The following is a 13352-nucleotide window of genomic DNA, read 5'->3' as shown; positions in this document are numbered from 1 at the left end:
ATGAAATATAAGTATATAATTTAGGTAAACTCTATTCTATTTACACTAAATTCACATCATATGATGAATAAAATTAAGGTAAACTTAATTAGATGAACTTATTAAGTTTGTTTGAGTGTAACTCCCTTCAAATCTTTTAAATATGATCATAGTTTCAAATATTATAAATAAACAAATATGATTTAAAGAAAAAATTCTACTAACAGTTGCCAAATAGATTTTTCAAGGAAGATTAACCATTAATAAAACTAGTGAATGTTTCATATATACATGGAGCCGCAACAACTGATTTTTTTTTATCATTGCAGGCGGAAAATATTCACAATGATAAGTTGGAGTCTAAAATCTATTCAAGAAATACAATATGATTTAAACGACTTCATCAAACAGAACTTTGGCAATATGGAAGTTGACGGTCCTTGAATCACAAAAAGCTGTATAGTAAAAACTCTTGGCCACTGTGAGGAAAGTATTCTTGATATTGAAATCAATGCCAGTTGGAGATTTTTGGTGCACCAATTGCACGAGTTCTTGCATTTTTGACTCTTCTTCTTGGGTGATCATGCTGTTTACATTCGTGCCGCTGTTGCTGCTCTCAAGTTCCTGATGGATTTTATTCACAAAAATACAAATGTTACTAACAAACTAAACTATGCTCCATATTAAATCAAAAAGATATTATTACTTAAAACATAAACGACAAAGGGCACCAAACCCTGAATATCGTGCATAGTGCACCACTACACTAAACGACAAAGTTTTGTGTTGGATGCTGTTGAATTAAGAATTTCAGTTATGCAGTATACATAGATGTAAATGCTCATGTTCACAGGTTCTCAATTATGACCATTTTGAGAAAACTAAATAGCGTGCCCAATAAAATTTGCCATTGGGTATTTGGGTTGATCCCTTTCTTTTGTTTCCTTTTCTTTTTACAAATTTTTTCCTTGCTGTCGTAAACCCGTTTCCTTAAAGCTGCTGAGTTCACTTTCCTAGTAATAAAAATCCAAAGAGCATACTATATCTGTGCAGCTTTTTAGGTACATTACAAGATTGCGACACTGGATTACTAGCATGCTTTTTTTTTTTTATATTATGTTTTATGGGAAAGTGGGAAGGTAAAAAAATGAATGCATTAGAAGCATGGAGCCAAAAGATGAAGGTTTGGAAAGTAGCTAGCTAGCATTTGTCGTAGGTATAGGATATGTTATAATGGTTGCCCTGTCACTGACCTTGTCCTTTTGGTGGCAACGAAGTTTATTGCAGAGATTGTTAGTGAGTTGAAGGAGACTCTGATACAGTGGATCCGACACTTGATCCTCGGAAATCCAATGCCCGCCACATAGGTTTATTGTCTGCGCCAAAAGCTCGGCTTGTCCTTTACATTTGTCTCCTTCCCGATGCCAACTCGAAAGCCACTTTTCCCACTATAATAGCATCACAATAACCAAAAAGAAAAAAAAAAATCAAAATATTAAACCAGTGTTTATTGAAAAAATATTCAAGTCTCGGTGGATTACAAATAATATAGTACTAGCATAACTGAAACATTTTATAAGTTGATTTTATAGCATTAAATTATATTTATAATTCAAAATTTTATGATGATGTCAAGGTTAATCTTAGATCTATTAAAAGACTTTCCACTATATTTTCTAAGCATCATATTTAAAAATGCTGGATGTAATAAGTGAAAATATTTTTCTTCTAAGCCGATTTTATAAGATTTAACAGGTATTCTGATTTGGTGGTTGTATTGGTCAACTAAGGTTTGATTCTCCATTTTTGTTTTTGAATTCGAAGCCACGATTCCTTTTCAGTCGGCGTACGGTACCATTGGTTACCAAATCATTATATTTGTGAGAAATGTCAAAGGTGACGGAGCCTCAACTGAATTCTTGTGCAAATTAACTATTTACTTTTTTCTTTTCAAAAGGTAAACAAACTCGTAAAAATGGAACTTTTACCTAAATTTATTATTTAAAAATACTAACAATACACTTTAAAATTATTTTTCAATCACTTATGGCAACTACTCTTATGCTGGGTCCACTCAATGTTTAGACCCATACTTTCTTCACAGACAACACCAGATTTCATCTTATATAAAAATAATAGAGTATAATTTTTATGCACTATAGTGTAATTTTTTCATAATATTAATCAGTCAAAAATTAAATTAAGTATAATTTTTAAAATAATATTAAAAACTTTATAATAATTTTTTCTATAAGTTGTCAATATAAATACTTTACAATATCAATACATATATACTATTTATTCAAAATAATATTAAAAAATAATGTCAAAGAGTTGAGAGGGTAATGTAAATAGCCTGACTCTTGTTAATTTGCATTAAAATAATCTATCACATGTTTGACCAAATATAAGGTACCAAACTACCAATAATAAATTATCTCAATTCACATTAATCAAAAGAGAAATTTGTGATCAAATTATAGTAGTACTCACATTGCGATGCATGTCATATCCAATTTCATGACCGTGAGACACGAGTATATCCCACGAGATTTGATCTATGGTGGCAACCAAAGTCTCAGCGAGTCCATGTCCTGTTCTGTTCCTGTTCAACCTCCTGCATTCAAACACAAAAAAATTGTGTTCAATTTCTCATCAGTCTGCAAATGAACATTTTCGAGGTAGCAAATATGAATTCGGTACTTATAGCTCGCACCCACTAGATTGAATTTCCATAACATTAGGTTGAAATAGATAGTTCAATTAATGGTTATAGTAAATTCGTTGTAGAATAATAGTTAAACAAGGATACAACTCCACTCTGGGTGGACTAGGGATTTTGGTGTCTACAAAATGATTGGGGAACAGAGAGAAAGAGAAAGGTATTTGTCACACCGAACAGAACTTTGGTTAAAAGCCTCCCACTTTATTATATGTTGTCCATATCAAATAGGCCAATCTAATAAGTTTATGTGCATGTTTGGATACCAACCACAATCAATTTTAGCTCCTAAAACCAGGGTGAATAATTGAAAAATCAGAAGCAATACAGAGTTGCTTTGCCCTTACTGTGAAGAAATAATCGATGTGCAGTGATCGTACCGCAAAACCTCACACACTCTATGATGGTCCCAGCTATATATCTTGTTCCCTTATATGGCTGAAGGATTAATCTTGAAGTTCAACACTTCAATCAAAATCTCTTAAAATTTAAATTTACACATAACTTAATTTCAAAAGTTAGTTCCACAAAAGTGTTTCACTCAAAATTTCTTAGAATTTGAAATTAGACGACCTAACTTATGATCAATAATTACACCATAACACACGATACAATAATTTCATCAAAATAGATTTTAATACCATCTCAATTCTTAAAATTTAAGTTTAGATTTTAACTTCAAAGCAAGTTATTGAAGTGAAGATTCTCTTCTGGTTATACTCTTTTAGTCATATTTTAACTAAGAAGCTCAGTTTCTTACTTGGCACCCGTGGGGCCTTTGTATAAATAAGGCTCAGGTAGATTATATGTATATAAATAGGTACAAAAAAGAAACGGTACATACATCTCTAATCGTACATGACCAACAATGACCCAATTAAGAACCATGATTATATAACAAAAAAGGAGTTGTGTATAAGTTTCATATTTAATCAAGACTTAATTATATTTTTAGTCTCACAACTTGAGTCTTATTTTTTTTTCAAAAAAAAAACATTTTTGTCTTCCAAACTTTACAAAAATGTTTTTACAAAATTCCACAACTAAAATGTTTTTTTTCAAAATTGATTTTAGTCTCTAAACAGTAAATTGGAGGAATTATTTTTTTTAAAAAAAAATTGGAAACCAAAATCAGATTCGTCCTTAATTTGAGAGACTAAAAATATAATTAATTCTGTAATTAACATGGCATGTTTCAATATTTATACAAACGGGGAAGAGCATGATTTACCAGCCAATGGAGTAGTCTCGCCTGTTAAGACAGTCACTGAATTTTTTCATGAAAGCTTTCCTCATTTCTGCATCACTAACATAGGATGTTATGGTCTCAAGTAAGATACTGGTTTGTGCCCACGCTAGTCTCACACGAGACTTTTCAGGCTCAAATATGCTTGCTGCTGCCACAAAATAGGCCAATAGAAGCGTTCTTCTGTTCATTCCAAACTCCTCCAATCTAGATTCTGAGTACCACCTGTTACATGTCATTTAAAAAATGGAAGTATAATAATGTCAATTACATTATAGAAACTGAAGCATTAATTATATAGATTGGAATAGTTTTAGTTGCTCTTACTTTTGAATTCTCCCCCACTCTATTAGATGCAGTGCCTGGCAATTGTTGTAATCTAATTTAGCAAGCTCGAGATAGTTATTGTTGTTCACATATGCCATCCTGTGACGAAAAAGGTAATTCAAGAAAGATATTAATTAGTTAAACATTTGCTTGATAAATTCTAATTATATAAAAATTTGAGGTATACTTTCACCATAAAACCTATTAAAATAAGTTTAATAAGTCTTGTTCTAATAAGCTATCACAAAAGTATTAATTGCTACAAATTATAAAAAAAATTATAAGAGTCATAAGCTTAAATAAGTTCTATGAAACTCTTTCACATGTCCGAAAAAGTAAAGAGAAAAAAAAATTATATACTGTATCATCTAATCAGATATTATTATTTATGATAAGTTTATTAATTTTCATAAAATTATTTTAAAAATCTTATTAATAATAATATAAAATTATTTTATATTATTAATATATCATCTTTTAATTATAAATACTTAAGTAATATATATTATTATTTTATTATTTTTCTATTATATCATATATTATTTTTTACATTTATATTTTTTTAATTTTTATTTTACTAGCTGTGAAATAACATATAAAGTGCCCAACAATCATTTCGTCATCTATTTATGGGAAGTAATACTTTGACACCTAATAAGCTAGCACACATATAGTGAGAGAGCGATTAAAAAGAAATATATATAAATATTATAAATAATATTATGTGATGAAATAGGGATAAAGAGAAATGATGGACGTTAAATATATGTTTAAAAAATTGAATATTAAAAAATGGAGACTCTATGTGATAACAGTGTTATACGAGACTGTGCGTAGTCAAATACTAAAATCTAAAAGGCTTTTATGTGACAGTCAAAGAAAATTAAAAAGTCTTATGTAAAGTATTCGAAATAAATTATTACCTTTTTGTTTTTGCTATAAATTTACTTTTTTATATTTTACTTTTTAGAGAAGTGGGTCGAAATTCAAAATGCATCGAAAAAAAACATTTGTTCCATATTAATACTGTCCAGCCGTCATTTCATGTTAAGATAATTTGAATTTTTTTTCTTTGTTTTTTTTTTTTAATTTATTATTATTATTATTATTCTCCTTTCACTTTTCCGTTTATTAAAAAACTTTATATTTCATGAGTTCCAATGCTAATTTTTGGTGTTCTAATGCTAGTTTATTAGTAGTATTATATCTATCTGTCAGAAGGAATTGATGATCCAACAACCAACAAATATTGCGCTATCAGGTTGAAGTCACAAACTGATTTTAAGAAAACTATTTGCACTCTCATCCTAATTAATTACTTTGATCATATGTTAATATAAAACGCCTTTAACATGCTTCATTTTAGTTTATTTGATTTTATCTAATAGCTCTTAACTGTTAAAAGTCCCAAACCGACAGTAGTTGATTGGAAGCTTGTGATCTTAGATAAATTTACTTGAAAGATAAATAGATTTACTTAACCACTACCTAAGTTTGAAAGTTAATTCCAAAATTTCGTCCGAGTAAAGACTTTCAGTGAAAGACAAAAAAGAAAGAAAAACTCTTTAAAAAGTTTTAATGATTTATAAATAAAATATGAATCATGTGACTTCACATTCGGATAAATAACCATATTAACTACTAATTTGTATTAGTTTTTTTTGACAACCAATTTGTATTAACTATTCACGTATTCAAGGTAAAGTATTATCTTATAATGAATTAGGAGAAAAATTAAATATTAATCATTCAAGGTAAAGTATTATCTTTGTGCATTTAATTTTTTTTTTTTAAAAAAAAAACTTGCATGAACTTTACTTGATAAAAAAATGCATCTTTCTTTTTCACGTGAAAGAGTGTTTTAACAAGTTCTCATCCTCTCTTGTTAACTATTTAAAAAAAAAAAATCCAAGATTATGTGAAGGTACAGGGAAGCACAAAATCTTTGCACATGGGCAGTCTCATAATTTGATTTTATTTTTGGTCTGATAATAAATTTGGTTAGAATGTGGAGTAAAATAGAATCTAGAATCCATTTGGAATAAAGTGGTGTAGTCTGTGTTGGGAAAGAAATGTTATTATGGGATGAAAGTGCGAAGTACCTATAAAGGGTTTTGCCTATCCACACGTCACTCTCACCGCCGTATTGATCAATGTAGAATCTTGTCTCCACTCGAGGTAGGCTTGCATACCATGGTACGTCCAAAGCATACGCAACCTGCACAACACAGAATCTCAACATTAGTATAAACTATATAATAAAATACAAAAAAATACTTAATTGGCCACATATACATGCAATTGCATACATATACATCAAGTGGTCCAACATATGACATCGATTACACCATTACCCACCTCTTCTGCCAGGTTCTTCATTATGATCCATTTATCTACAAGCTCATTTGCTGCTCTCTTCTCCTTCAAAAATTTGGCAGAGAAGTGCTTCCCGTGCTCAAGAATTCTCTCTCCCGGGAACATGATTTGTGTGGCCCTATACAGATTAAACATTCCTGTCACTGCTTGTGTGGTCTGCCCCGTAAAGCAGAAAAATTCACCATTTCTCTCAAAGTTCTTGAACACATCTGTCAAATATCAAAACCAGTAGTTTATTAAATTACATATTTATATTTTAGTGTATAGATTTATGATATAAGTAAAATTATATTATCATTTTCTTGTAAATAATACAATAAATTTATTAACTTTTTTAATAATTATCTTAAAAATTAATCTAAAGTATTAGTGATTGATTTTGTATTAATTGACCATCTAAATTTTTATTTTGGCAGTGCGTAATTATTATACTCTGAATTTAATTTGATAAATGTTGTTATCTGGTCAACCAATTAAAACACTTACCGGCTGAAACTTGGTAACCGTGTAATCTTAATAGTCTGAAACCCATTGCCGTGTCATCAATGTCTTGAACATTTGAATTTCTTGCCCAACAAATACCCTTTTCAGTCCAATATCTGAAATTTTGTTTATATATATTAGAATTGCGTAGTGTGGCAGCAGACCTCTGTTTCATGCTCGGTTAATTCGTTTCAAAGTGTTTTTATTAAATATTAATTTGAGGGTCATTATTGAATTACCTGTAAACATAACTCAAACAGTCCTTGATCTCTTGCTGAAAATACTGAGATATTCCTAGACGTTCAAGCCTATCAACCACCCAAATATGTTCGAACAAATCCACTGGATACACGTTTGGAACTGATACAAACAAACGACCATAAACCAAATTAGTAAACATAGTATTACATAGAAAAGAGGGAATGAAGATTGAATTGCAACTGATATAAACTAATTCAGTACTTTTTTAATTATATATATATATATATATATATATATATATATATATATATATATATTGTTACAATCAAGGTTTTAAATTGTGATAGTTTTGTCATATTTCATAATGTTGCAAAAAATTGCAGACAAATATAGCTGACACAATACAGTCATCATCAGCTTATACTTTAAAACTTTAACGTTGTGGCCGAAATTGTAGTCTGATCTTATTGTATAAAACCTCGTGAACGATATATAATATATCAAAGAAGGAGGTGAATAGAAGAAAAAAAAAAGTTAAAATGGAAGTTTACCTCCCCCATTGAACCTCTTGACCACTTTATTCAAGTAATTGTGGCAATTTTGGTCCTTAGTTTGCATGAGAGCAAAGGCTGTGGATGACGGAGAAAACAAGAAAGACCCGTCTTGAGACTGCAGTTTTAGAAGTTCTTTCCAGTCAAGGCCTGACATCCCTTCCAAGCTATGAAGGAGACTTGTGGGCACTTTATGCCTCATAGCTCTTGGTATTCTATCCCCACCAAAAGCCCCACAACACAATAATGACACACACCGTTAAAGGTATTTTGCAGAACTTATAATAAAAAAGTGTTAGAGTGATCGACTCTTATATAAATATACATATATATTTTATACTTTCCCAGAAAAAGAGTTTGCGAGATAAGGTTGCTTTGAATCTATTATGAAAAATAGACATGGGCAAATGACAACTCGCTGGCAAGCATCATTATGACCACAACTAAGGTACCTTGTGAGTTTTACGTTTCTCATTGCGAAGATTTTATTAAGGATTGGGGAATTGTTCGGCACTTCAATGTCCAAGCCACGAGCCATGTCAAGAAGTGATGGAAAGGCTACTTCAAAACCAATTGGCATATGCTCTACATTCTCGTTCTGAAGCTTGCCAAGATTCTCTCTAAAAAATGCCATTCCTGTGTAACAACATTAGCAAAACACTCATTAGTCATTTTGGATCATCACAACATTGGTGTAAAATATTCATCAACTTTACTGATGACTAATCTTCACTGGAACTTGATTTATCATCTTTGATGAAGCCTTTCTTTTCAATCACAAAACTTAAACTTGAAACCTTGCTTAACAGGATGGAACTTATTACTGCTCAGACAAACCACTAGTTTGGTAAACTGATTAGTGATTAACAATGATCAAGTTACCATATGATTACAAAATAAATAGAGGCTAGTAATTATAATTCAATTTTACCTTTCTCACACTTTTCAGGGTGCATATTCCATGTTTTTAATGCAATAACACAAGCCAACGTGTTAATAATCCGATCATGGGCTGAGAATAATTCCTTATCACCCCATGAACCATCGGGGTGTTGATTTTTCGCTATCCATTCTAGACTCGATGGAAATTGAGGGACACCAGTTCCATGAACATCTTCTATCAGAGCAACCCAAGCAGTGTCATAAGCAGATACTGTTATCTCTCCATCTTCCATGGAACCCAATATTGATTTGATAGTGTCCACTCTCTTCTTGATCTCATTTGCCACCAAAGCCTTCTTTTTAACAATGTTGTATTAACCATAAAAGAAATGGCATATGTCAAAAGAATAATAATAATAAAAAGGAAAAAAGAAAGGCACAAAACAGAGAAAGTTTAAAGCACCCCAATGTCTTGCTCCTCTTCTATGTCATCTTCCACATTAATCTCACGAAACTTTAACGTTGCTAGACTACCCTGAAATATGTCTGAACATTCTGCATAACGCACAACACAACATTGGTTTAAGCACGCTTTACACAAAGCAATTACTATTAAACTATATTTAATTAAAAGTAAAACTAAGAAACTCTATGATACCTTGTGTTCGTGGTTTGGATATTGCTCTGCATCTTATCTCTTGTTTGTCGTTAGTCTCAGACGACACGGCACCTGTATATATAAAATGATATAAATCTTTCACTAAAATCACTTTGGTTCGTTGATATTAAGTGCTATATTACTTTCAGCTTCCAGTGAAAAAGTTCGCCACTCTTTTTTGGGTGGAGGAGAAAAAACAAGAGACAGCGCATCTAACAACTTTAGCCTTGTTGAAATTGAAATCTTGAGGAACCAGAATGGCTATGTTCTTAACGAAATTATTAAAAATTATTAAGCTCCTAATCATAGCAAAGGAAGCCATGCACATATATGCCAGGAGAGAGTATCACCAGTGAAAGAAAATAAGTGAGGTTGGTGAGTAAAAGAATAGATAACATAATATTGTGATAATTCTTTGATGAATTTTTTGCACCATTTGGCTTCTTTAGTTTTCTACAGAACAAGTTGCAACTATCTGTGCTTTGACATTCGTAGGTAATAGGATGTTCTGATCAACAGAAACTTACAACTTACAATCTTAAAAAAGAAAAGAAAACCAAAGACACAGTTAAAAGATTGACAAAAACATTATTGTGGTAAGACAAGTTGAATCAACGAGAGATGTTGATGATTCATCACCGGGTATAAGAAAATGAATTGGCGAAAATATTGCATAGTAGACTTACCCAGAGAGGATTTGGAGAAGTGGTGAAGAGAGATAGAAGAAGAAGAAGAAGAAGATGTTAAAAGGAAATGGTTAGAAGAAGAGAAAGACGGAAGGCGGAAGTGAGAAGCCATGGAGTGTTTGTGTTGATTCAACAATTTTTTGTTTCACTATGGAGAGAAAGCCAGAATTTAAAAGGCCCAGAAGAGGCAAGCAGCGACAGAAATGACTCCCAAGAGATTCCCGCTAATGGTTGCATGGCATCATCTAAAACAAAAGGGTTAAGGGCACTGCTGTCCTTTTCCTATTATGAGTTTTCCTCGTTTCTCTCTTTTTTCTGCAGCTTATTAACCCCATTGTAATAATTGACCAAAATGGATTGTTTTTGAAAGTAAATAGCAAAATGGATTGTTTTTCAAACTTTTCTCCACCAGGTGGCCTTCCTCTGCATAGTATTACCAGATGATTGAGTGGGTTGGTGACACCATTCTCGTGATTTTCTCTTATCATATGTACTTCTCCAATATTAGACACTCTTAATTTCATGTGTTGAGAATCATTGTTTTTGGGAAATGACAGACAAAAAATTATTTTAGTTTGTAGAAAAAATAGTTCTATATATGATTACCTTAACAAAACATTATTATATATGGTCATCATTTAGATTTGTACAAAAAATAATTTTATTTAATAGTTTAATACAAAATAGTATAATAAAATTATATATATATATATAGAATATTTTTATGTAGAAAAAAACATGCATGTTCCTTTGCAAATTTAATGTTGTGATTTATTTAGTTTGTAGAAAAAAATAGTTTTATATATGACCGAACTTATTAAAAATGATACTTTCCATTATTTAGTTTTGTAGGAAATAAATTGTTTTAAAATAAAATAGATAAATTTTTAGTTTTATAATAAAATTTAATAAAAATATACTATGGTCATTTTTTTACTATATTGAAAAAAATATAGTTCTATACAAATTTAATGCTGTGATTTCTTAGAAAAAATTAGGTTATAGAAAAATATAGTTGTTTATCATGTTAGTTTGTAGAGAAACATTAGTTTTATATATGATAATGTTATTAAAAAATCATTGTTGTTATTTTTTAGTTTTGTAAGAAATAAATAGTTAAAAAAAATTGATAAATTTTATTTTAATATAAAATTTAATAGAATGGGATGAAGTCATCCAATCTAGCGTCACATATGTGAAGCCATGCAAGATGATATTATCAAATCAAAAACTGGTAAAATCTTAGTCTAATGTTATCTGAGTGAAATCATTTAAAGGATTGCTACTAAGTCACTTGAATCATCTAAATTGATGACACTCTACAAAATCGTATCATTTAAGTGGAGAGGAGTTAACTGACATTACCAAAATCTTATATACCTAGAATCACCCACTCTGATAAATAATTTGTAAAATAACCCATTTTAGAATTTACTTAAGAAAAAATAACCCATTTTCATCAATTACCCCATTACTACTTACTTACTGGTACTAGTACTGTAATATATATATATATATATATATATATATATATATATATATATATATATATATATATATATATATATATATATATTGTGTAGTACATGCAGTAAATATTTCTTTCATGCGTCCAACTTTTCAATATTTTCAAAATCAGATTGATTTATTGAATAAGTGAAAGATATTGATTAAAAGTTAGTTGGTTTCACCATAATTAAATTATCACTGAACAAGTAGTAATGAAATATATATATTTTTAACATTATATAGTTATATAATGTGATGTAAAAATAATAATAATCTAAAATCCTTAAACTAAAATTTTGTAAAGCTTAAATTAACTTGAAGAATTAATAAATAAAAAATAAGGGTTAATTAAAATTTGATTTACCTTGACATTAATTTTTTTTATCACGACCCTATATGATTTTTTATTTTGTCCCTGTACAAGAAAGAGAAAGAGTTTTTTTTTTTAAGAAAGAAAGAGAGAAAGAGTTATGTTATTCATACAACAACTTATACAATAATACTTTATGTCCTCTATTGCATAATTTAAAGAGTTTGACATATCCAATGGGTTTTTTTTTTCTTTTCTTTTAAAGTAATTTTAGGACACCATAGGATCTAATCTTGTGGCTTTCGTGGAGGAATTTCACAAAAATGGAAAGCTTGTAAGAGGGTAAAATAGTTCTTTTATAGTTCTTGTGCCAAAGAAAGATAATCTGCAAAAAGTGGGGGAGTTTCAGTCGATGTCCCTTATTGGTTGTTTGTATAAGGTGTTGGTTAAGTTATAGCTAATAGGTTGAGACAAGTGGTAATTTCCTAAGTCATATCTAAGTGCCAAACAAGTTTGTAAAAAAACATCAGATTCTTGATGATGTGCTTCTTGCAAATAAGTTGGTAGGTGAAACTAAACATGATAACTAAAAAGGGAGATGTTTTTTTTTAAAGTGGACTTTGATAAGGCATATGATGAGGATGAGGTTTCCACTAAAGTGGAGGTCTTAGATCCATGAATGTTTATCTATGACTATGGCGTCATATTTGGTGAATGGCAATGCAACAAATGAATTCAGTATGGGTAGAGGATTAAGGCAATGAGATCCTCTTTCCCCTTTCTTGTATTTGATTGTTGTTGAAGGCTTGAGTGGGTTATTTGGTGAGAAGGATAAGTTGGATTTCGTTTTTGTTAATTGGAGAGTATAGGTCAAAGCTTAACGCATATGTACAATTTATGGATGATACTCTTATAACTGGTGATATAATGCACCAAAATGTGTGTACAATTAAGGTGATTCTACAATTATTTAAAGTGGTGTTAGGCTTGAAGGTAAACTTTCGTAAAAGTAAGTTGTTTGATGTTTATGTTCAAATGCAGTAGATAGCGCTAACAACTTGTTTACTTCATTGTAAGGTGGTTTTGATTCCTTTTGTGTTCTTTGCCCTACCTATAGAAGCTTACCACATGAAGTTGTCTATTTTGTATGCGCTTTCGATTTACTTCCTTTCTCTTTTCAAGGCGCCTAAAGGTACTATTATCTTCCTTGAATTTCTTTTTTAATTTTTTTTAAGGTAGAGGTGAAGGCAATAATAAAACTCATTGGGTTGCCTTGCAGAATGTGTTTATTGAGAAGGATGGAGTTGGAGAATAAGAATTTATGAGCTTTTAAATGGTTATAGAGAATCGAGTTGAAAAAAAAAGAAGGAATTTTTTCATGCGTCAAAAGATATATGGGATATATTCTAGAGCTAAGAGGGA

At 30.3% G+C, this 13352-nt stretch overlaps 1 protein-coding gene across 2 annotated transcripts; it reads right to left on the bottom strand.

The window, feature by feature from the left end:
* Positions 1 to 218: 218 nt before the first annotated feature.
* On the bottom strand, positions 219 to 10337 carry TPS2 (terpene synthase 2). Of its 2 annotated transcripts, none has more exons than XM_006576835.4 (15): positions 10112 to 10337; positions 9426 to 9497; positions 9231 to 9322; positions 8817 to 9123; positions 8338 to 8521; positions 7886 to 8100; positions 7373 to 7493; positions 7137 to 7249; positions 6633 to 6859; positions 6377 to 6492; positions 4275 to 4373; positions 3933 to 4172; positions 2473 to 2596; positions 1233 to 1427; positions 219 to 603 (listed from the first exon to the last, which is right to left on the bottom strand). In XM_006576835.4, the coding sequence occupies exons 1-15, from the start codon at positions 10221 to 10223 to the stop codon at positions 370 to 372; spliced, it is 2451 nt and encodes an 816-aa protein (XP_006576898.1). In that variant the 5' UTR covers positions 10224 to 10337; the 3' UTR covers positions 219 to 369. The 2 variants fall into 2 exon arrangements, with proteins under 2 accessions (XP_006576898.1, XP_006576899.1); XM_006576836.4 differs by having other exon boundaries at positions 8817 to 9120.
* Between the last annotated feature and the right edge of the window lie 3015 nt (positions 10338 to 13352).

Source organism: Glycine max, chromosome 3 (assembly GCF_000004515.6).
Source record: "Glycine max cultivar Williams 82 chromosome 3, Glycine_max_v4.0, whole genome shotgun sequence".
In the NCBI taxonomy this organism is placed as follows: domain Eukaryota; kingdom Viridiplantae; phylum Streptophyta; class Magnoliopsida; order Fabales; family Fabaceae; genus Glycine; species Glycine max.
This window is presented reverse-complemented; position numbering and strand designations above follow the sequence as displayed.